The sequence below is a fragment of the Apium graveolens genome, chromosome 5, assembly GCF_009905375.1.
Source record: "Apium graveolens cultivar Ventura chromosome 5, ASM990537v1, whole genome shotgun sequence".
Classification (NCBI taxonomy): domain Eukaryota; kingdom Viridiplantae; phylum Streptophyta; class Magnoliopsida; order Apiales; family Apiaceae; genus Apium; species Apium graveolens.
The window spans coordinates 309,505,050-309,528,267 of NC_133651.1; the positions used below are offsets into that span (position 1 = coordinate 309,505,050).

At 30.8% G+C, this 23,218-nt stretch overlaps 2 protein-coding genes across 2 annotated transcripts; both read right to left on the minus strand.

Moving 5' to 3' along the window:
• Positions 1-3,248: 3,248 nt before the first annotated feature.
• On the minus strand, positions 3,249-3,890 carry LOC141659383 (feruloyl CoA ortho-hydroxylase F6H1-3-like; the record flags this gene model as incomplete). Its single annotated transcript, XM_074466228.1, has 1 exon — positions 3,249-3,890. A coding segment is annotated over one exon (642 nt), but the record flags the coding sequence as incomplete, so codon positions are not given.
• A 4,366-nt stretch (positions 3,891-8,256) lies between these two features.
• Positions 8,257-9,926, minus strand: LOC141659382 (feruloyl CoA ortho-hydroxylase F6H1-3-like). Its single transcript, XM_074466227.1, has 2 exons — positions 9,288-9,926; positions 8,257-8,983 (listed from the first exon to the last, which is right to left on the minus strand). The coding sequence occupies exons 1-2, from the start codon at positions 9,773-9,775 to the stop codon at positions 8,413-8,415; spliced, it is 1,059 nt and encodes a 352-aa protein (XP_074322328.1). The 5' UTR covers positions 9,776-9,926; the 3' UTR covers positions 8,257-8,412.
• Between the last annotated feature and the right edge of the window lie 13,292 nt (positions 9,927-23,218).

The window sequence follows — 23,218 nt, forward strand, 5'->3', positions numbered from 1 at the left end:
CGATGGTTGTAGTAGATCTGAGATGTATGATGATATTGAAATAGGTGGAAATTTAATGATGGATATACATTTATTGGTATTTAGTGATTTTTGTGGTATAAATTAGTGATTTTTATTGTGTAGATTAGTGATTTTGGCCGGATATATTAGCGAATTTAGCGTAAATCTAGTAAATCTAGTATTTCAGTAATTTGTATAATATAAAATAGTAATTTTAGTATAATCTTATAAGTGTTGGTGAATTTCATGTATAAGTCATTGATTTGTTGGTAACGTTTAGTGATTTTGCGTATAATAATGAAAAATCAGTAATTGAATATGGAGTAGTGGGTGATTTATTTTTGTATGTATAATTTGTGTATATCGTGTCGTAACTCGTGTCTATTAATAAAAGAGGACGGTGCTAAATTTTTTATAAAAAGAAAAAAAGGAGAGAGTATGTATATTAATGAAAGGAAACAGAAAACGGGAAGGTGCAGGGTGTTTTACAGATGTGGGCTAAATGGGTTTCTAGTTTTTAGATTAAATTGGTTTCTATTGGAGTAGCCCTCTATATATATATAGGGGGTTACTCCAATAGAAACTAATTTAAAATAAAAATTAGAAACTACCTTGACCTACTTCAATTCTAACAACCCAACCCATTGAATCCGTCCATTTACACATCAAAATTATGCATACATACGATTAGCTTTACAACATCACCAACAGTACAATCGCTAGCACCTTCTCCATCAACTGTTACTACTTACACCTTCTACATCTTCTAGTAAATCCAATCAATTACCGTATCAAATCATCCACCATATCTATTTTTACCATGTAATCGCCGATCTATGTATGCTATAATATTCAATCTCCAACTGTTTTCCACCATCACTTACCACCAAGCTTTCTGATTCTATTCATCAATTATAGATTCTGACGGCTTCTTCTTTTTCTTCCGCTTTGATGTTCATTTATTTCACTTAGTAAATTCGATTATTTTTATAAGTTTCCAGGTTAACCTGCAATCACTAATTCATGTATAAATACACTAAATTATAAAACGAAAATCATTAATTAATATTACGAAAATCACTATTTGTATTATAAAAATCACTAATTTAAATTATTGTTGATGTTTGAATTTTGGATTAATAGCGGGAGTAGTGGGTGATTCCAAAGAACGATGATGTGTGAATAGGGGGTGATGAAGTTATACATATATATATAATGATGTTTGGTGATGATAAGGAGATAATTTGTGGTAACCAGGGACAAGGTAATGATGTGAACCGCTGTTATAGGAGTGGCGTGAATCATATTCTGTTTGTTTAAAATGATGGTGAGGATTGTTTGGAACGATGTGAGTTGTGAAGAGGATGTGGGTAGTTTTTTGAAGTAAAGGTAACGAGAGGGATGAGAGACAAATAAAGATGAGATGATATTTGTGTGGTCCAAATTTAATCTAGTTTAGAATAATAAGTGGATGAGGTTAGTTTTTAGTTTCTATTTTTAAATTGGTTTGTATTTGATCATCTCCCTATATATATATATATAATACACAAAATCTTCAACAGACTGAATCATATTCAATACCCATAAAAGAAACACAAAAACCATATACATAATCAACACAGAATACATAAGGACATAAAATACACACACAAAAGATAGTTGGTGTATGACAAAGACCTTACAAATATTCAATGTTTAGACTGTTGAATTAAAGAATAGACTAATTTTATTTGCTAATGATGTTGTTCTTCATCGGTTGAGTTGCTTCGATGATGTTCTTCAGTTGTGCCCCAATTCAATTGTAAAAGATGAGAGAATGTGTGTTTGGGTATTTTAAAATGAATACGCATTGTTGAAATGCGATATATGTGGGTATATTGGGCTTCTCTTACCGACAAAAGGTATTATGGGCTGAGCTCATTCAAATATCATGTATTTTGGGCAATTTCTCCATTAAATTTCAGTTTACAAATTAAAAGTTACAGCCATATATTTTCATTAGTTCACTTCGACTACACATATTGAATCAATGAATCATCTGTGACGCGAGTCTGTTTGAGGCTTCGAGAATAAGAATTAGGTCATGACTCATCTTCTGTTTCTGTACTCCTAACTACTTGACTGTATTTTCAATTTTATTTAATACTTACTATATTATATTATACATAAAATATAATTCAAATATATATATATATAATGTTAATTCGGTTAAAACCCGAATTAATAATTTAAAAAATCGAACCGAATCAATTTTATTTATGTTTAAACCGAAATATTTAAAAAAACTCAAATCAAACTGAACATAATTTACCGTTCCGGTTCAGTTTTTCGGCTTCGCTTCAGTTTTGTTCGCCACTACATGCAAGTACAACTACTTTTTTTCTAAAGTTTTTGTACAAGTGAGTTTTATGTGTAAACCATTAAACTGTTTTACAAAGTATACTTTTAAATCAGCTTGAAGTGCTTACTAAGCTATAACTTTTCAGTTAAAATAATCTTACAATTTTCATAATAATAATATGTGATTACTCTTTTCTTTTCTTTATATATTTTAAAATACATGTAAAAGGACAAAATAACATTTACTTGTTGGGAGTGCTATTTACATTTAATAAATGGTGTTCACGTGATCTTGTAAATATTGTAATTTCGGGAGTCTTTATAGTAACGTGTGTGCAATAATGACGCGGGCGGTTGTCAGCCAATATTAAAGGTGACAAAAAGTTATACAAATTATTTATTGGTTTGATTAGCTGTAATTTAGTTCAAAACATGCGCAGTTTGTACTGTCAGCTGACCGATTAAAATTATTCATATCAAAAATCTTGTACCAAAAAAATCATGTAAAAAGGAATGAAATAAATTATCAAATCTTTCACGAGTAAAGACAACTGCAATAAAAAATATCAAATATAAAACAGATGGATTGAATAACAAAAAGTGTCAAAAAAAAGTAAGTTTATTCATATGAAATTTCGTAAGATTAACATTACATTGTAACCATGAGAGTGAAAATAATTATTTCCAACATAACAGCCTTTCAACCGAAGGTTCATAATTAATCTATATAAACATTTCCCGGTACGAAAGATCAATTAAAACTTTGCGATCCGCCTCCGTATACGGATACAAATAGCAATGCATAGATGAACAAAATATAAGGTGATGAGTTTAAAAATAAAATTGAATATTATGTGAATAACGAACAATGACACATATCAAATTACATTTTCGGGTTCAAACGATAATTAAATCTTTGCGAAATCAATTGTCTCCTTTCCATCATGCCCTTTTCTGAAGAAACGCTTCACACAATCCGAATACAAAACTTGCTTGTATTTAGCTTCCTCACCATTCTTAAGAACCTCAGCTAACGGACCAATAATATCATCAGGTCTGGGATTAACAAAAATTGGCACAGAAACCCTATTGTTGCTTCCATTTGCAGCAACACGGTGCTCAACACTCTTGTATTTACCATTACTCATTATTTGCAGAGCATCTCCAACGTTGATCACTATCGATCCGTTTACCGGAGGTACGTGAATCCAAGAGTCTGTCTCCATTTTTCGGAAGAATAATCCTCCGATATTATCTTGAAGGAGAAATGTGAGTGGGGAGACATCAGAGTGGCGACCAACTCCAACTGTGAGCTCCGGGTTCGGACAGATTGGATAGTAGTTGAGGTTGATTCTCTTTGAACCCATCAGAAGTGATTGTTTCGACTCCATGTCCTCCACGTTTAGCCTTTGCATTAGTGCCTTCAACAGCCACTTGATTACAAACTCGGACTTCTTCATGAATTCGATTGTTTCGTTCCTGTAACAAGCAAGATATAAGTCAGATTTTTCGACAATATAGCGCAATTCATGCTCTATACATTCTGCTAGTTTATGTTAAATTTTTTTGTTTTTTAATTAGTAAAATGAATAGGTGAAAATTATTTGTGTATTCTAGAGCTTGTTAGCTTATGACACACTTGAGGGTCGTTTGGATCATAAGATTTCAACCTGGTTAACGGGAATGTGAATGAGGTTCTAATACACTCAAACACAACTGAGCCTTTCATGTGAGAATAAGAGAAAAGATTGAGAGAAAAATAGAGAATAAGAGAGGCATGATCCTTCCTGGCAAAAGGAGAGGTAGATGAGTGTATGGATTTAGTAATCCTTGTGAGGGAACTCTGACTCTCAAAAGTCATGAGACTAGTGCAGTGAGAAGTAGTGAGACTACTTATTCAAAAGAACAGAGAGCTTAAGATTTTTTTTGACAGACTTTTTCTGCAGATCTAAGTGAAACTTCTATTCTATTTGATAAAACTCATCTCCACAAATCTTACTGCAGCTTGAAGTTGCAGACAGTGTTCTAAATGGACAATGACAGTAGCTTGAACAATGTCCATCTAGATGGATCTTTCTACCTGAAGATAATGTCAAAAAGGGGGAGAATATATCTAAATACCTGCCAAAACAGCTGATGGATTTTGCCAGATAATAAAATATTCTATTCTTCATAGGGGGAGAGAAGAATAAATCTAAATGCAACTCAACAAAAGAAGACCGTATGGGAAGATTGGTTTCTGTATTTAGTTAAAGTTTTGACATCATCAATCAGAACTTGTGCATAATTTCAAAATGAACAAGTTGGGGGATAATGTAATATATAATAGATGATGTCAAAGATTATTGGAACTAACAATGTCATTAGCAACTCAGATCATAGTATGAAGCAAATCAAGTGGACATCTAATCTGAGTAAAAGATTAATGAACAGTTATTTTCAATAATCAGTTAAGCTTGAGGTCAACCCTAAGTAAGTTGTATTGTTATCTAAATTTGTATTTTGTACTTGTAACACTTAAAGTCTGTAAAAATGCAAAGGAGCGGACTGGAGTCTTTTTCCTAAAACAATATTAAGCCTAAGAATTCTATCTGGAAGAAGATCAAGAAGATCATGCCTCAGAAGAATTTTGAAGAAGCTTGGAGTTGAATAAATCTGTTTGGAGGAAAATATTCTAAGTCAAGATCTCTACAAGTCACAGATTTAATGTTATAGAGAAGTCATTCGAGAACTACATAGAGTACCGACGGATGAGGAATATCCATCGGGATAGTAGTTTGGCTAGCCGGCGGATGAGCAATATCTACTCGATGGATGAATAATATCTACTCGATGGATGAGCAATATCTACTCGACGGATGATCATCTACTCAATGGATGAGCAATCACTACTCGACCGATGAGCAATATCCACCGGGAGTAGAGAAGTCAGGAAAGCTACTCGAAAACTCAAGAAGATATCGAAAAACCAATTTGAAGAACTGAAGATTGGAGATATCGACAAGTCATTCCTTCACTAGAGAACTCAGAGTTGTCGACAAGCCTATATTCATTCGAGAACTCGGAGATATCTACAAGTCAAAGTGAAGATGTGAAGACTAGAGATCTCGACAAACTGAAGACCTCTACAAGCCAAACTCAATATGGAGTGTTAGAGATCTCGATAAGCCTATGTACTTATCGAGATGTCAAGTGTTCTATTAATTCAAACTGGAGATCTCGAGGTACAGTCTCAAAGTACAGAATTGCAGATAAGTTCAATATCCAAGATAAACAATCAACAAACAATACAACAGCTGGATTGACAAGTCTACAAAAAGCAGCTTGAAGAGTGTGTAAGATCAATGGTAAAGATTAACTGACAGAGGAAGATTAAAGTAAACACGGGATGCTAAAGATATGCTAAGCCAGAAATGGAAGATTTGCTTTTCTATAAATAGTAATGACAAGTGACAGTTTAGAAAAGCTAATAGCATGTTTATTATTCACTGTGTAAACCAGCAGTTAACTGAGTTATAAAGTTAACACTGGTCCTCTAGTTAGAAGTAACAATTTAGATAAAATCTCTTGTATCACTCTCAAGAAGAAGCTAAGTTCTTTAACATCAAAGAGCTTAGGAATTTTGTAGCAAAACAACCTTAATTTTTTTAATATAAAAATTAAGTGAGTTTTGAAGATTTGTGTTCTTTATTTTCTGCAAGTTTAGATTCTGCATGAACACTTTTCTATACAAGATTTAATTTACTTTGTTCAACCACTAACTTTCAAGAAAAGCCTAAAATCAGAAAAACACATTCATCCCCCCCTCTGTGTGTGATTCATTACCTAACAAAACTAATTTTTTTTTGGTTTGCCATTTGAATAGTCAAGCATTAGTTTGACTAGTACAGCTAACTAGTGTTTAATCCTAAATTGGTGTTTATTTGGTATTTCGAATAAATACTGACATTAATATGGTTGGATCATGAAATATTTTTTTAAAAAAATTGAAAATAACAAAAATCATATGCTAATTTACGAAGGAATCCATCATAAGTTATTGGCCGCCAAAAATTTGAGAAAAGTCAAATTTATCGCCAAAATTTCGGGGGAAAAGTTGAATTTCCCTCTTTGATAATTTACGACGAATTCTACTTTTCGTCGTAAATTGGACGATTCAATCTTTTCCGTCACAAATATTTTGTCGTAAAGTTAGATAAAGTATTTTTTTATTTAATTTAAAGTTAAAATTTTAATAAATATAATTAACTTATGAAGGAATTAGATTTTCGTCATAAGTTGAATAGTGTCGTTCTTCCACGTGACTGACTCCATCCTTTTTTTTATTCAATTGGTGATAATTTTAATAATAAAATAATAAAATAATCAACTTACGACGGATAATGTTTTTCGTCGTAAATAATTACGACGAAAAAGAATTTATGTCGTAAGTTAAGCGCACATTTTTTTCCGTCGTCAATGGCCGAATTTGTTGTAGTGATGTGAGTATTATTTTCCTTTCTTTAAATATTTTAAAATCTATTACTATTATATAAAAGACGAAACATTGAAACTATTATATTCTCTAATTTTGGTTATTAAAGAAAATAAATAAATAGTGTTATATATCCACTAAACTACTAAATTGTTAAACAACAAGATATAGTCTACTTATTCTACTAAACTACGATCACAATGTATCCTATTATTAAAAAATAAATAAATAGTGTTATATATCCGCTAAACTACTAAATTGTTAAACCATTAGACGGGAGTCTACTTATTCTATTAAAGTTATCCATTATTTTTATTATAAATTTATAATAATTATATATTTATAAAAATATTTTTAAAATTAAAATATAACAGGATAAATAAAATTCTAAAATATTAATAGGAATCCGTGTATCGCATGAAATTTAAGTTACTACATGTAAATGGACAAAATAACATATACTTGTTGGGAGTGCTAGTTACATTTAATAAGGGTTAAATATTAAAGTGGTTACCGAAGTGGAGATCATATATCACTTCACTCACCGATTTTAATGGGGTATCATTTCAATCACTAAAGTCACAATAAATATTAATCAAATATCTCCAAATTTTAATTCAAGGAGTAAAAATATTATTTATAGAGTTTGACACATTATTTTTGAATACTACCATAACCAAGTAAAAGGTTATGACTTCTAGTATTTATGATAATATATTTAGATTTTATAAAGTTTATTTACTATTTATTCTTTTATTATATAATTATTATTTTTGTTTTAATTAAAAATAAATAGTAAACAAAATTGATAAAATCTAAATATATTATCATAAATACTAGAAGCCATAACATTTTACTTGTTTGTGGTAGTATTCAAGAACAATGTGTAAAATTCTATAAATAATATTTTTACTCTTTGAACTAAAATTTGGAGGTACTTGATTGATATTTATTGTGACTTTAATGATTGAAATGATACCCCGTTAAGATCAAAGATCAGTGAGCGAAGTGATACATGACCTCCACTTCGGTGACCACTTTAATATTTAAACTCATTTAATAAATGTAGTTCACGTGATCTTTGTAATAACGTGTGTGCAATGATGAGGCGGGCGGTTGTTAGCCAATGTGGCTACGCATTAGTTACAAAAAGTTATAGTAATTATTTATTGGTTTGATTAGCTGTAATTGAGTTTAAAATATATTTAGTTTAAAATATGTGTGATTTATACTGTAAGCTGACCGATTAAAATTAATCATATCAAAAATCTTGTACCAAAAAAATCATGTAAAAAGGAATGAAATAGATTATCAAATCTTTCACGAGTAAAGACGACTGCAATAAAAAATATTAAATATAAAAAATATTTAGAAATAATGATTTTTCGAGTAAAATTTGGAAAAAAAAATAATGGAAAAAAATATAAAAAAGACGGATCGAGTAACAAAAAGAAGTAATTTTATTCATATGAAATTTCGAAAAATTAACATTACATCCTAACTATGAGAGTGAAAATAATTATTTTCAACACAACATCCATTCAACAGAAGGTTTAATAAATTAATCTATGTAAACATTTCCCGGTACCAAAGATAAATTAAATCTTTGCGAAATCAATAGTCTCCTTTCCATCATGCCCTTTCCTGAAGAAATGTTTCACGTAATCCGAATACAAAACTTGCTTGTATTTAGCTTCCTCACCATTCTTAAGCACCTCAGCTAACGGACCAATAATATCATCAGGTCTGGGATTCACAAAAATTGGCACAGAAACCCTATTGTTGCTTCCATTTGCAGCAACACGATGCTCAACACTCTTGTATTTACCATTACTCATTATTTGCAGAGCATCTCCAACGTTGATCACTATCGATCCGTTTACCGGAGGCACGTGAATCCAAGAATCCATGTCCATTTTTCGGACGAACAATCCTCCGATATTATCTTGCAGGAGAAATGTGAGTGTGGAGACATCAGAGTGGCGGCCAACTCCAACTGTGAGCTCCGGGTTCGGACAGATTGGATAGTAGTTGAGGTTGATTCTCTTTGAACCCATCAGAAGTGATTGTTTCGACTCCATGTCCTCCACGTTTAGCCTTTGCATTAGTGCCTTCAACAGCCACTTGATTACAAACTCGGACTTCTTCATGAATTCGATTGTTTCGTTCCTGTAACAAAGCAAGATATAAGTCAGATTTTTCGACAATATAGGGCAATGCATGCTCTATGCATTCTACTAGTTTATGTTATATTTTTTGTTTTTTGATTAGTAAAATGAATAGGTGAAAATTATTTGTGTATTCTAGAGCTTGTTAGCTTATGACACACTTGAGGGTCATTTGGATCATAAGATTTCAATCTGGTTAACGGGAATGTGAATGAGGTTCTAATACACTCATTCCCATTCTGGTCAATGTAGGTTGAAATCGCATGACCCAAACGGGCACTTTTAGTCTTGTGATAATAACATACTTGCATGCAGATGGCCAAAATTTGGAAGACTCGTCATCGGAAACATAGAAGAGACTAAGGTAATCTTTCCACTCAAGAGCCTTCTCTGCTTTGGGAATAAAACTTGTTCCAAACCTAACATTTTTGGTAGGAGAATTGTCTTGCGAAAACTTGATTTTCTCCTCAGCAGGCAACTGAAAGAAGCTCCTGGTAGCTTCCTTGACATTCTCAAGAACCTCAACAGGGATTCCATGATTAACAATCTGAAAGAATCCCCACTGTTCAGCAGCATTTGCAATCTGCTCAGCAACATTTGGATCATCCAAATTTGACATGTCGATTACGGGTATCGATTCTTTATTCGAGACCTTTGTCATGTCTATTCTCTCCTCCAGAGGCTGAATATATTGCTTGGGTAAGGCTTTGAGTCCGAGCTCGGAAATACCCTTAACTCCATGGCCTTTTGTTACTGCAAAATGCGTGTAATCATCGGAGAAAGATGGAGCCATCGACTTTGAAGGTAACAGAATGGATAAAATCTTGTGAGAGATCTTCTCCGACAGCACTTTTAAGATTTTAGAGCGACGGGTAATGACAAAGTTGGTGGCCGGCAAGTAAGTTTGTGGAGAGCTAGTGAGAAGGAGTGTGTTGAGAATGCATGTAAGAATGGCCTATTTATACACATTTTCCCCACAATCTAACGAATATTTGATGCGTGTTTTTAAATTTCCACAAATCTACAGGATATATGGTGCAGCCGACTTAAACGACGCACACTGTCGAAAATGAAAGCAGTGAGAGTATTGGATACGTTCATGCACTGTTTCAAAACATGCGCTTATAATTTGTCAGACACTGTTCAACACTTTAACTTAATCATGTCCTGGTTCTATCCTATATAATTTTTGAGGATCTAGATGTGTAAAAGCACAAGATTACACGAAGTACCTAAAAATTTAGTGTTATGTTTAATAAATGTTACTCCCTCCGTCCCGTTAATTTCTATACGTTTACTATTTGCACACATTTCGAGGCCTCTATAAAATATAGTTCCATAATGTTTTTCTCAAAAAAAAATTTTTTGAATAAAAATTTAAAAATGAAATTTTTATTCAGAAAAAAAAAATTAAAAAAATATTGTGGAATTATGTTTTAAATGAGTATTGAAAAGCGTGCCGAAAAGTAACGTATAGAATTAAATGGGACAATATCAATAAGATCGAGAGACACTAAATTTTAAAAAATATTTTGAAAAAATATTTTTATATTATATACGTATATTAACTAATAATGCTGCGATGTACGGATCATTTTTTATCTTTTATTTAAATCTTTATATGTATTTTCTTAATAGTAGAAAATTAAATTATAAAATATTATAAAATATATTAGTATATGTTTGATAATATTTTAATTCAAGGTCCTTCAGGACTGATTTTAAAATAATATAAATAAATATTTAATTATAATTCGTTGTTGATTGAATTCGAGATTTAAATCTCTTGAAATAAATATATTTCAATAGAAGATTTTAATTTTTAATTTTTTGAAATTCTAATAGGATGATTTTATTGTTATACCACTAACAACCAGAAACTAACTCTATAATTTATTGATTTTTCTAGTTTGTGGTTAAAGACGCACATTGATAATAAGTTGTCAAAATTTTTAATGTGATCATTGTAGTATAGAAAAAATATAAATTAAATTAAAATAAATCTGATATACAAAATTACACTCGATATAACGAGTTTTTTTTTTTTGAAATGCTTAATTCTAAAGATTTAATTTGAAACTTTGCCCGAGACTTTTGTAATATTCTCCGACGTTATAATAAACGTTTTTGTTTAACCTGATTATTACCCGCAAGAATTGTAAGGCACTTTGCGACTTCTAACATTTACAAGGACGTACCATGATTTTTAATTTGATTTTTCATCAAGTCAACACATGATATGCTCGTGCGATGAAGGGATACTAATATTCAACAATATAGAGTGTACTCTTGTCTCGTAAGTTTCCGGGAAATGTTTTTAGATATTTACTTCAAATCAAATGGTTTCTTTGAAAATTACACGTTTCTATAAGGTTGTCTTAAGCAATGTGGGTATCATTGAACATTAAATAAAGATAAGAGCAAGTAAATGTAAAATGCATGTAATTATTGTTGGAGTGAAAATTCATAATAACCATTTTTAAATAATAATCACCCAAAATACCAATCAAAATTTTAAAATGTTCAAAATATCCCCCAAATACTCCATTTTCAGTGCTGACATAAGAGTATCAAGATGATATACTCCATTTTCAGTGCTGACATAAGAGTATCAAGATGATAGCCTGGATTATCCCGGCGAGAGTCACTTTGAAAGTCTTACCTATTATCAGTAGAGTATCGACTCATATATTATTTTGTCAGTGGAGTATTGACCCATATACTCCTTTGTCAGTGAGTATCATCTAAAATTTTAAAATTTTATTTTTTTTTTAAAAATAAAAGTGATACTCCACTGGAAAAGGAGTATCAGGACTGATACTCCATTGACAGACAGAGGTGTATCACACTGAAAGTGGCGTATAATCCTGATATTCCGGTATCAGTGAAGTATTTGGTGGATATTTTGAGCACTTTTTTTCAGAATGAGTATTTTGGGCAAAAGAACATCTAAAAAGAATTTTGGGCATTTTTTCTTATTGCTTAATATGTCACCTGAATTTTTTTTTTTTGTGATAAAATAGTATTTGTATTTTAATTCTGTTTCTATTTTATGAACAAATAATTTTATGCCTAATATTTTATCAAATTCATTTATTTTAATTTAAATTGAATGTCCTTACTTAATTATTAATTATTTGATGATATAAAAAAATTATAATCATTTTTAATCATAAATATACCAAATATTATTATACATTTATCTGTAATAGGCTAATAGCTATGCGTTGAAGTCATTATATCATTTCGATACTATATTCTAACAATAAGAATAGTATAGCTATGCATAGGAAGAGTATAGATATTATAACCAGCGTTTGACTTGGACATTTGGAGGTCGTTCAAAATTATCGGCCTTGTGCGAGCTTTACTGTCTGTAACCTTCTCCTTTAACCATGTGAATTGTGAAGCATGATCAATTTTTTTTATTTTTTTTTATCGTAAATAACCCGCACCCGCTATTTATTGGGTGCGCACTGGATAAATTATACGGGTTCACGTAATAGCCTGCAAATCATGTGAACTAAAATAAACCATATTTAAGCGACAGACTGTGGCTCAGGAGACATAATCATAAATTCTTCTCGCGATTCGAACCTGTGACCGATAGGATAGTTATCTCATTTTTAATGAGTCAACCCAATTTACAGTAGTTTTTAAATTGAGAAGACGGCCAAATTTCAAGTCACAGAATCAGCGAGCAATTTAATAGATGGTATTAATACTAAGAATTTCGTCTAAACGAGAGTCAGCGGAAGTGGTCGTTTGGAATTTGTTAAAATATAATTTATAATTTAAAGTCAAAAAGTGTAACATAATTGATATAAATATCGTAACTTATAAGTTATTTAGATGTTTGGATAAATTTATGTATATATATATTATTTATAAGTTAATAATATGTTTGGTAAGTTATAACTTATAAGTTATAATTTTTTTTAAAACAAAATTAAAATGTAAGTTACAAATTACGTGAATTAATATTTTTAAATAATATAAAATAAAAAAGAGAAAATTTAAAAACAAGAATAATGACTTCGGGAATACACTATTTATCTGGATGATAATAAAATTATAATATTGACCATCATTAATTAATATTTTTAATACATGAAAATAAAATATAACATATATATTTTATTTTAAAAAATAATTATTTTAACTAGACATTCAAAGTACATAAAATTGTGAGCAAAAAACATTTAATCAAAGTACTAAACAAATCTAATTACCCAACTGCAGCTAAACTAAAGAAAAATATACCGAAAAAATATATGATTCTTAGCTTTGTGTTTTTTTGTCATTTCACTCCAATATATGATCATTTCCAAAATTTGTCAAACGATCCAAGTTCTGTTGGAATGGGTTTTTAACCCATTTATGATGAGAAAAATGGAATCTCAAACAGTGTGTAATCACATTTGTGGTACAAGTGCGATTTCAATGGCTTCACCATCTGCCCTCCTAACATGGGTGGATCCAGGGGTGGGCTGTGTGGGTTCCCGCCTCGGTCACTTCAGTTGTTCTAAAATTTCTCTTAAAATCATACGGCCTCGTTCCCATTCAATTTTATACATTATTTTTTGACACGCTTTTTAATATTCATTTAAATTTTAACTCCATAATATTTTTTAATTTTTTTTTAAATAAAAGTTTTATGTTTAAACTTTTATTCAAAAAAAAATTAAAAAAACAACCTCATAAAATAATAATTTATAGAAGACTCGAAATACATGCAAACAGTGCACGTATACAATGAACGGTGGCTGTAGTTTTTATCACTTCCAGCCCCGTGTAATTTATCCATGCCCAATATTGCACCTGATCTTTAACTTCACAAAACATGGTTTTGAGGGGACCTCGGTGTCGACATTGTTTTACTACATGTTTTGAGGGGACCTCGGTGTCGACATTGTTTTACTCTTTTCAAAAAGCTTACAAATTCTTTATATAATTGCATATATTATCTCTCCATCTTACTAATCAATTACCATATTATAATATTTCTAGTAGGAATTGGTTTAGCCTTAATTATTTTTGAAATATAGAAAGAGATCATTAATGCTCGAAGACCAAATAAATGGGTTATATCAAAATCTTTAACATTGTTACTAGGTATAATTAAACTAGCATAATAATCCGTGCCTCAAGGCACGGGTCATTTTTCAGATTTTTTTTACATCATATAATTATATGCATAACATTTTTTATTATTTTCTTTTTAACGTCAAATATAAGTTGAGTGTTTATCAATATGTATGATTTTTATGTAAAACATTAACAACGTATATAGCGTTTCTAATACAACTCATTAATCAAATTACATATTTTCTTATTTGTGTCGTATAATTTATATTTACCGAATGAATACAAGGAATGTAGTCACTGTACGTTTAAAATAAAAAGATTTGAAAGTAATGCGTAGAATGCTATCATCATGTTCATAAAAAGTAAAGTGAAATTTAAACACATGTTTAATGCAGAGTCGAGCAAAATTTTTGAGTTTTGGTTAAATAAACCCTGAGTAATGAGCTATTTTATTAATAAAGTCACTACTAATTTACAACTATATTACTTGATTAAAAAGGATTAGTAATGCATAACTAAAGTCGTCAAGACCTGCAATCGTAATATATTTAACAATGTAGAATTTACACTATCGTTAATATAAATTGATTTTTGATGAATAATATTATTTTTTGAGATTCGACGTCTATATTGATGTTATATCACTTGCTACGGTTTTAATTCATTAACTAAAGTTGAATCGATAAACATCGTTTTTAATCTATTGTACAAAGTTAATTTTATAAGATGTCAGATAATTGACATAATGCACCTAATTTTTAACCATTAACACATTAAAAAAAACTCAGATTTAATTGATCATTTTTATTTTCACAACATAAAAGATCTTTTTTATTCTCTTCTAGTGTATCAATAAATCTGAATCCAGCATTAGCATTGAATCTTTTAAAATTAGTAAAGATAAGGTCACATGTGCATTTTGATAAAAACAAAGTCGCATATGCATGTGTGTATGTAAATTATTATTTGTTATATTTTCAAGTAAATTATGTTGTTCTTGTTTATTTATTTGATAAATATCTTAATTATGTATATATCTAATCATTAGCCAATAAATTACTCGAATAACATGCATTTATAATTATTCAAAAATTATAATTATCTAATAAATAAATTACAATTATTTATATATTGTAGTCATAGTTCCACTAACAATCAATTCATATCTAATTTTACTCAAATAAGCATCAATCATGGATGCGACATAAAAATAATTCATATATCGTAAAGACTAACTATCGATATTCACGGATTTTTTTCAAGAATTTGAATAAAATTTAATCTAATATCGTCATTCAAATCATTTTCAAGTTTCTTTCGTTTATGATTCTAATCTTTCTTTTTATAATAAATTGATAACATTATGTATTATTTTCCTAAAATTAAATATTTTCAATTTGATAAAAAAATTTAAATATTAGTTAAACTTGTTAATCCTTTCAAATTATCGATTAATAATATTTTTTTTCCCTTTAGATAGCATAACATGGATTAAATTAACTTGTAAAATACATTATAGTTTAACCTTTTTTTCAATAATTCAATATATTAAAGTAATTTAAAATAGTTGTACAATATTTTCTAGCATTAAATATTATTTTCGTAAAATTATTATTACCCATCTTAAATTTATTTATTTTTTAAAGATTGAATAGTATAATTTTTTAAATTTCACACATATATATATATATATATATCTGTGTGAGAGAGAGAGAGTAAGTTCAATTGAGTCCTTATTTTTTTATGTACGAGAGTCCACATATGTTTAGTAAATAAAATAATACATAATATATTATAAAACATATTATAATGCGAATCATGTTATACAAACATCAGTATTTTAATTAAAAAATCTTGCAAATCTCGTACATTTGACAAGTGAAACATTGCAGGACATATAATTCTATTGAACATGATTAGTTTGGAGAAAATACATGTTCACGTAGAACATGTACATGTTTTAATTATTTAACATTAATGATTAAACATTATAATACACATTTATATCCTAGAGTTTATTATTTTAGATTTTAGTTTTTAAATTATTAAAAACATAAAACCCGAACCATTAGATTAGATTTTAATATAAATTTACGATTTTAGATTCCAAAAAAATTGCGACTCCGTGGATATGATTACTTTTAATAACCATATCAAATTAAACAATTTAAAATTTAAGATTTGTTTCACAAATATTTGAATATAAATATATTTTTAATAAAATTATGCAATAAATAATTAATAAATTATTTATATAGGTTTATCTATTTTTAACATTTTTTTAAAAAAAGTTTAATTATATGAAAATTTTAGTTTTTTTATTAAAAAATATATATTAAAAAGGTACGAGACATATTTTTTAAACTAAAAATTATTTAATAAATAAGGTAATGATTCATTTATGAATTATGTTAACTTTATATCTTAAATTCAACTCTTTAAAACTAACTCTATAAATATTCCAGTAATAATGTTTAAAGTTAAATAAATTGTCAATATTTACGACGCTCACATGTTATGTTTATGAATAAAAAGGCAAGTAGCAGAAGATGTACACCTAAATCTAAAGACTCAAGTTCAATTCTCACAAATAATATTTGTTTATATGAATATTAAGTATAAGGGTAAGTAATTTGATATTTTAATTCATGAATAAAATATAGTTCACTGAGAATTAAAAGTCTCATGAATTTTATCACCATATTCTCCTATCATATATAGAAGAGATTTATTTATATTAAATATTTGGTGTGAATAGAGTTAGAATATATGAATGAGTATCTTTTTATAAATATTTATACCCACATTTTTTAATATTGTTTTTCACCATGTTAATTCTATTTTTTCATTTTGTAAAATCGTTGCATCTTATACATTCATGTTTTTGTTTAATTTATTCTTCATATATTTTACTTTTATAATTCTAATTTTATTATTTACTAAATTTTAATGAAAAATTTGGAATTTATATTAATGACTTGTTAAAATATACGTTAATAGATTGTGAATTCGGAATTTTAATATTTAAAGTATATAGTTGCTTCATATTAAATAAAAAAAATATATTTTAATGATTTATATTAGGATTGGTAGTAGTACATGCTAAGGTAAAAAAATTCACCCCATGCATTCTCACATTATAAGTTCATTTTTTTAGCGTAAGGACTTCAAGAAGCCTGGTCCGCCCCTGCCTCCTAAGTTAAATTTTTAAAGAAATTAAAATAAAAACCAACTCCAACACACTCCTAATTACTTACGACAAACTTAAGAACTCTGGATATATATTCTCATTATTGAGGAGCATGCATTGTCTTCAAAATGAATTTTATAATATATCAAAATTTTACCGCATTTCCCTCCCTTTTGTTGATATTTTTCATTTTTTTATTACCTTTTCTTCATCTTTAACCATTTTCTGTTTACTTAAACTCATCAAAGAAGGGTGAATTTTGACAAAAATATAGTTTCTAGTATATGTATATATAGTGAAGTGTTGTAAGATGTTGCTGCAACCTCAACAAGTCTCAACAGAAGGCAATCTTAATACTTTACAATACATGGCCCTACCATATTTCGATGATGATTCAGTATTATTAGAAAATAAATTTTTGAAAAATAAAATTGTTCAAATCTGGAGTTGGACAGGATAAGAAGCAAATACAGAAAATTTTTGGGAGGTGTTGATGTGTATTTTTAGAAGTTCGTTCTCGAGAAAAGCACTGATATCAATACTAATCTCAGTTCTCTTATTTTTTTTACAATTTATAAGTGTGAAGAATAATTGTGGATGTATATAATTACCAACTAAATTAATCCAATAAATAAATAAAACTATGTAACAAGACTGAGAGAAAATAATATAAGAATTAGGGTTCATAATGGCTATCATGAATGTCTAATTTGTGTTCTTATTTTGTTAAAAACAATCCCTCTAATGTTTACAAAATCCTCTACCAAAGTAGATTATAGTGCCCGTTACGCCCAAAATTTAGCCTCGACTAATTTAAGGTGCCTCCTCCGGTGAATTGAATGACAAAGCACTATTCAGAAGGAAAACTGGGAGGAGGATGGAAAATAAGCCCATTGGGCTACGCTTGAAGAATGTCTCGCCTTTTGTTAGATTATGGGCTCGCCTATGGACGAAAGTCTCGCCCACGAAATATTATCTTGCATTCAGAAGAAGCCCAACTTGTTTGCTATTTTGGAAGCCTCGCCCTTGGGCCAAGACTAATAACACTTTATCATTCATTGCAGCTGAAAGAGGGTTAGGCCTGTTAATAGCCTCTCTTGTTGATGGGCCAAAGAGCGTCGCTCTTGGGTATATTTGAAAGTCTTGCCCGATGACTAGTTACCTTTTATCTGTGGTTCAAAGTGGGTTTTGAATCCGATAATCTCGGGTCAATGACTTAGCCGCCACGTATGGAGAAAGTAGCTGGGCTTTTAGCCCATTATGATTACTTAATGTGGTGACCTCAGTCCTATGGGCCTTGGGAGAAGAAAACTTAGCTCGACTAGATTTCTTGTTCCCCAAGAATTATATTTGACTTGATCCTCTATAAATAGGGGTACGTGTGTTAGAATTAATATTAATATAAATATTATTTCTATAGTTTGCTTTAAAAGAAAAATCTAGAAAAAATCTTCAAGACTTTTCAGTTTGTGACTTTTCACTTTGGAGCCTTTTTACCTCCTTGTATTAATGGTGTCTTTTGGCCATTCTTGGAGTTACAAGTTTGAGCTCTTATAAAAGGAGGTCTCCCCCTCATGTTTGCACACACAAAACAATTTTCCTCTCATATAAATATAAGTATATTTTTGGGCAATGATCAAGAGTGTTTTCAATCTATTTCTTTGTACTACACCAAAGAAATAGAAGTCGTGTAACCTTGGAGGTTGATTGCCAAGAGGCCGTGTGTACGTAGCGGGACAAATTCAACTTTAGGGCAGTGTTAATTCACGCCACGACTCCTTCATTCTCTCAAGTTCTTTTCGGTTTGCTCTCTTCTTTTCCTACATTCTAAAGTTGAATTTTGTGTTAGCATCTATCTTATATGCCACCATGAATTCCAATACTTTTATTCCTGATATGTCTAAATTAGACCCTTTTGATGGGAAAAATTATAAAATGTGGTCCGATAAGATGGAGTTTTTCTTGAGTCAAATTGGAGTAGATTATTGTCTCACTAAAGACTCAGCCCCTGAAAATTCTGGAAAAGATTTCGAGAAGGATAATAAGACTTGTCGTGGAATGTTATTGCATTATATGACATCTGCTTTATATTTAATCTATAGCAAGTCCTTAAAGGCCAAAGAAATTTGGGATGCTTTAAAAACCAAGTATGGTTCTGATGATTATGGGACTAAGAAATATGCATGTAGTCGTTGGCTAAATTTTCGTATGTCTGATGATAAGCCTGTTCTTCAACAAGTTCATGAGTATGAATATTTATGTGCTGATATTATTGATGAAGGAATGAAAATTTGTGAAATGTTTCAAGCTAATTGTCTTCTTGAAAAATTACCACCATCTTGGCAAACATATGTTCATTCTATGAAGCACAAACAGAAGGACTTCACTCTGCAAGAGTTAGTGTCTCACATCAAGATTGAGGAACAAAATCGAATTCAAACAAATGAAACAACACTTGGTCATTCTTCATTTACTGCTAATCTTGTTGAGTCAAAAGATGCAGGTCATACGAAAGGACCAAAAGGTAAAGGTCCAAATCAGTTCCATGACACTAAAATGAAAAATAAGAACTTCAAAGGGAGAAGGCAGTTTAAAGGAAATTGCTTCACTTGTGGAAAATTCGGGCATGCCGCAAAGGAGTGTAGGCAAGGAAAGGGACCTGGTTCAAAAATAAAGGAAGACAAATCTCAGACTCAGGCCAATCTCACTGAAGAAATCATAGCTGCTGTTATATCTGAAGTAAATTTGGTGAGCAATATTTCTGAATGGGTGGTGGATACCGGTGCAACTCGTCATATTTGTTCAAATAAGGATATGTTCCAGGACTATGATAAAGCATCTGATGGAGAATGTGTCTTCATGGGCAACTCAAGCACTGTGAGTATACTTGGAAAGGGAAAGGTTTCTCTTAAACTTACTTCTGGAAAAACTATTGCTTTGCATAATGTTTTGCATGTCCCTGATATTCGTAGAAACCTGATTTCTGGAGCCTTATTGAACAAAGCTGGTATTAAATTAACCTTTGAATCTGATAAACTTGTTCTTACTAAAAATGGTGATTTTGTGGGCAAAGGCTTTTGTAATGGTGGGCTGTTTGTACTTGATATTTTGACTGATAATAAAATTGCTACTGCTTCTGCTTATATTGCTGAATCTGTTACCTTATGGCATGCTAGACTGGGTCACGTAAATGTTGCTTCTGTGAAAAGGCTTAAACAACTTAGGCTAATCCCTGAATTCAGCAATACATCTTTTGATAAATGTGAAGTATGTGTTGAAGCAAAGCACCCGTAAAAAGGCCTTTAATAAAATCGGAAACCGGTCTTCGACATTGCTTGAATTAATTCACAGTGATTTAGGTGACTTTAAGAACACTATGAGTAGAGGAGGTAAACGTTATTATATTACTTTTGTGGATGACTTTTCACGATTCACCAAGCTCTACTTGTTGAGTTCGAAAGATGAGGCCGAAGAAAAATTTCTTATTTATAAGGCTGAAGTTGAGAAACAATTGAATAAAAATATTAAAAGGTTAAGAACAGATAGGGGTTGTGAATATGATGGAGCAACTCTAAAGAAATTCTGTGAACTTAATGGGATTATTCACGAGGTTACAGCACCATATACGCCTGAACAAAATGGGGTAGCTGAACGAAAAAATAGAACTCTTAAAGATATGATGAATGCTATGCTTATCAGTTCAGGAATGCCTTCTAATATGTGGGGTGAAGCTATTTTATATGCTTGCTATGTGCTTAATCGTGTGCCGCATAAAAAATCTGATAAAACTCCTTATGAATTATGGAAGGGTTTCGCGCCCAACTTGAGTTACCTTAAAGTGTGGGGGTATTTGGGAAAAATTGGGCTCCCAGATTTTCAAAGAAGTAAAATTGGTCCCAAGACTGTTGATGGTATTTTTGTTGGTTTTAATGGTGGTGCATATAGACTTATTCTTAAAGATGCATATGGTTTTGGTCCATTTAAAGAGTCAAGAGACGTTGAATTTTTTGAGCATATTTTTCCTATGAAAGCTAATGTGCAATCATGTTTAGCATCTGGATCTTCTTCATCAGTTTCAATGCATTGTGACTCACAAGCTGCAATGGGACTAGCGAATAATCAACTCTACAATGGGAAGAAAAGACATATTCGCTTGAGGCATGCTATAATTCGAAGTCTGATCAGAAATAATGTGATATCACTCGAGTATGTAAAATCAGAGAGGAATATTGCAGATCCTCTCACCAAAGGCCTTTGTAGAAAATTAGTGTTGGAGTCAGCACAAGGAATGGGTTTAAAGCCTATTGTGGAGTGAATTGTGATGGACACCCATCTTAAACTTGTTTAAGTTCAATGGGTCAAACGAAATCATAAAAGAACTCATGTTTATATACTACTACCATTCCTATTAATAAAGTGATGTAGTATTTTTATTATTGTCACATGTGTTAGGATGAGCTAATGCTCTTAATAAGTTCATAGTCTCGTAAGAGGTGGTTTGCGACAATACAAACTTGATGAACTTACCTATGTGAATGTGGGGCTATTGCCCAACCCCTTATGAGAGTCCTTTGGCGAAGGACCTCTAGAGCGTTCACGAAAATCCAGGTACAATGTGGGGGCACTTATATAAAAATATAATTTGCGAAATCACTTCTTGATTTGAGAAAGGTTAAAGTGCGCAAATATGTTTTCACTAACTTCCGTGAGAGGTTCAAGGATTTTTCTACCTCACATGGTTTTGAGGCATGTTTGTATGCACCGGTATCAATTCAAGTCCACAAGACATTGGTGCTTAAGAAACCGACTATCCATTGCCCATTAAATTACTTAAATTATTTTTCTTTTGCAGCATGTGGGGGAATGTTAGAATTAATATTAATATAAATATTATTTCTATAGTTTGCTTTAAAAGAAAAATCTAGAAAAAATCTTCAAGACTTCTAGAAAAATCTTCAAGACTTTTCAGTTTGTGACTTTTCACTTTGGAGCCTTTTTACCTCCTTGTATTAATGGTGTCTTTTGGCCATTCTTGGAGTTACAAGTTTGAGCTCTTATAAAAGGAGGTCTCCCCCTCATGTTTGCACACACAAAACAATTTTCCTCTCATATAGATATAAGTATATTTTTGGGCAATGATCAAGAGTGTTTTCAATCTATTTCTTTGTACTACACCAAAGAAATAGAAGTCGTGTAACCTTGGAGGTTGATTGCCAAGAGGCCGTGTGTACGTAGCGGGGCAAATTCAACTTTAGGGCAGTGTTAATTCACGCCACGACTCCTTCATTCTCTCAAGTTCTTTTCGGTTTGCTCTCTTCTTTTGCTCTTATAAAAGGAGGTCTCCCCCTCATGTTTGCACACACAAAACAATTTTCCTCTCATATAGATATAAGTATATTTTTGGGCAATGATCAAGAGTGTTTTCAATCTATTTCTTTGTACTACACCAAAGAAATAGAAGTCGTGTAACCTTGGAGGTTGATTGCCAAGAGGCCGTGTGTACGTAGCGGGGCAAATTCAACTTTAGGGCAGTGTTAATTCACGCCACGACTCCTTCATTCTCTCAAGTTCTTTTCGGTTTTCTCTCTTCTTTTCCTACAACGTGGGCACATTGTATGGGACGAAACAACCCTTTGCGAAAAAGAGGGAATTCAACATTCAATCTTAATTACAAATTCGATCATCGATACGATCTCATTCATCCCCAAACATCTGAAAACCATAATTCCCTTATTCTCACATGTTCGTTATTCCAGCAACCTCCGAAATTTGTTATCACCAATTTCCCTCGTTAACAGTGCCTATAACTGTCCCTTAAACGCCACTCTCATGGTCATACAAAGTACAATTATAGTCTATTAAAAACCAAAAAAAAATATTCTCACAATTTGCATATCAATCTTCCGATCTAATACTTAAATTATGTCTATCATATAATGTACTAGAATTACAACCCCT

Bases quoted from the DNA above. Each gene is read 5' to 3' on its own strand.
- LOC141659382 (XM_074466227.1), bottom strand. From the start codon at position 9,775: ATGGCTCCATCTTTCTCCGATGATTACACGCATTTTGCAGTAACAAAA. The intron at 8,984-9,287 runs GTATGTTATTAT...GCTTTGTTACAG, and splicing joins TTTTGGCCATCTGCATGCAA to GAACGAAACAATCGAATTCA.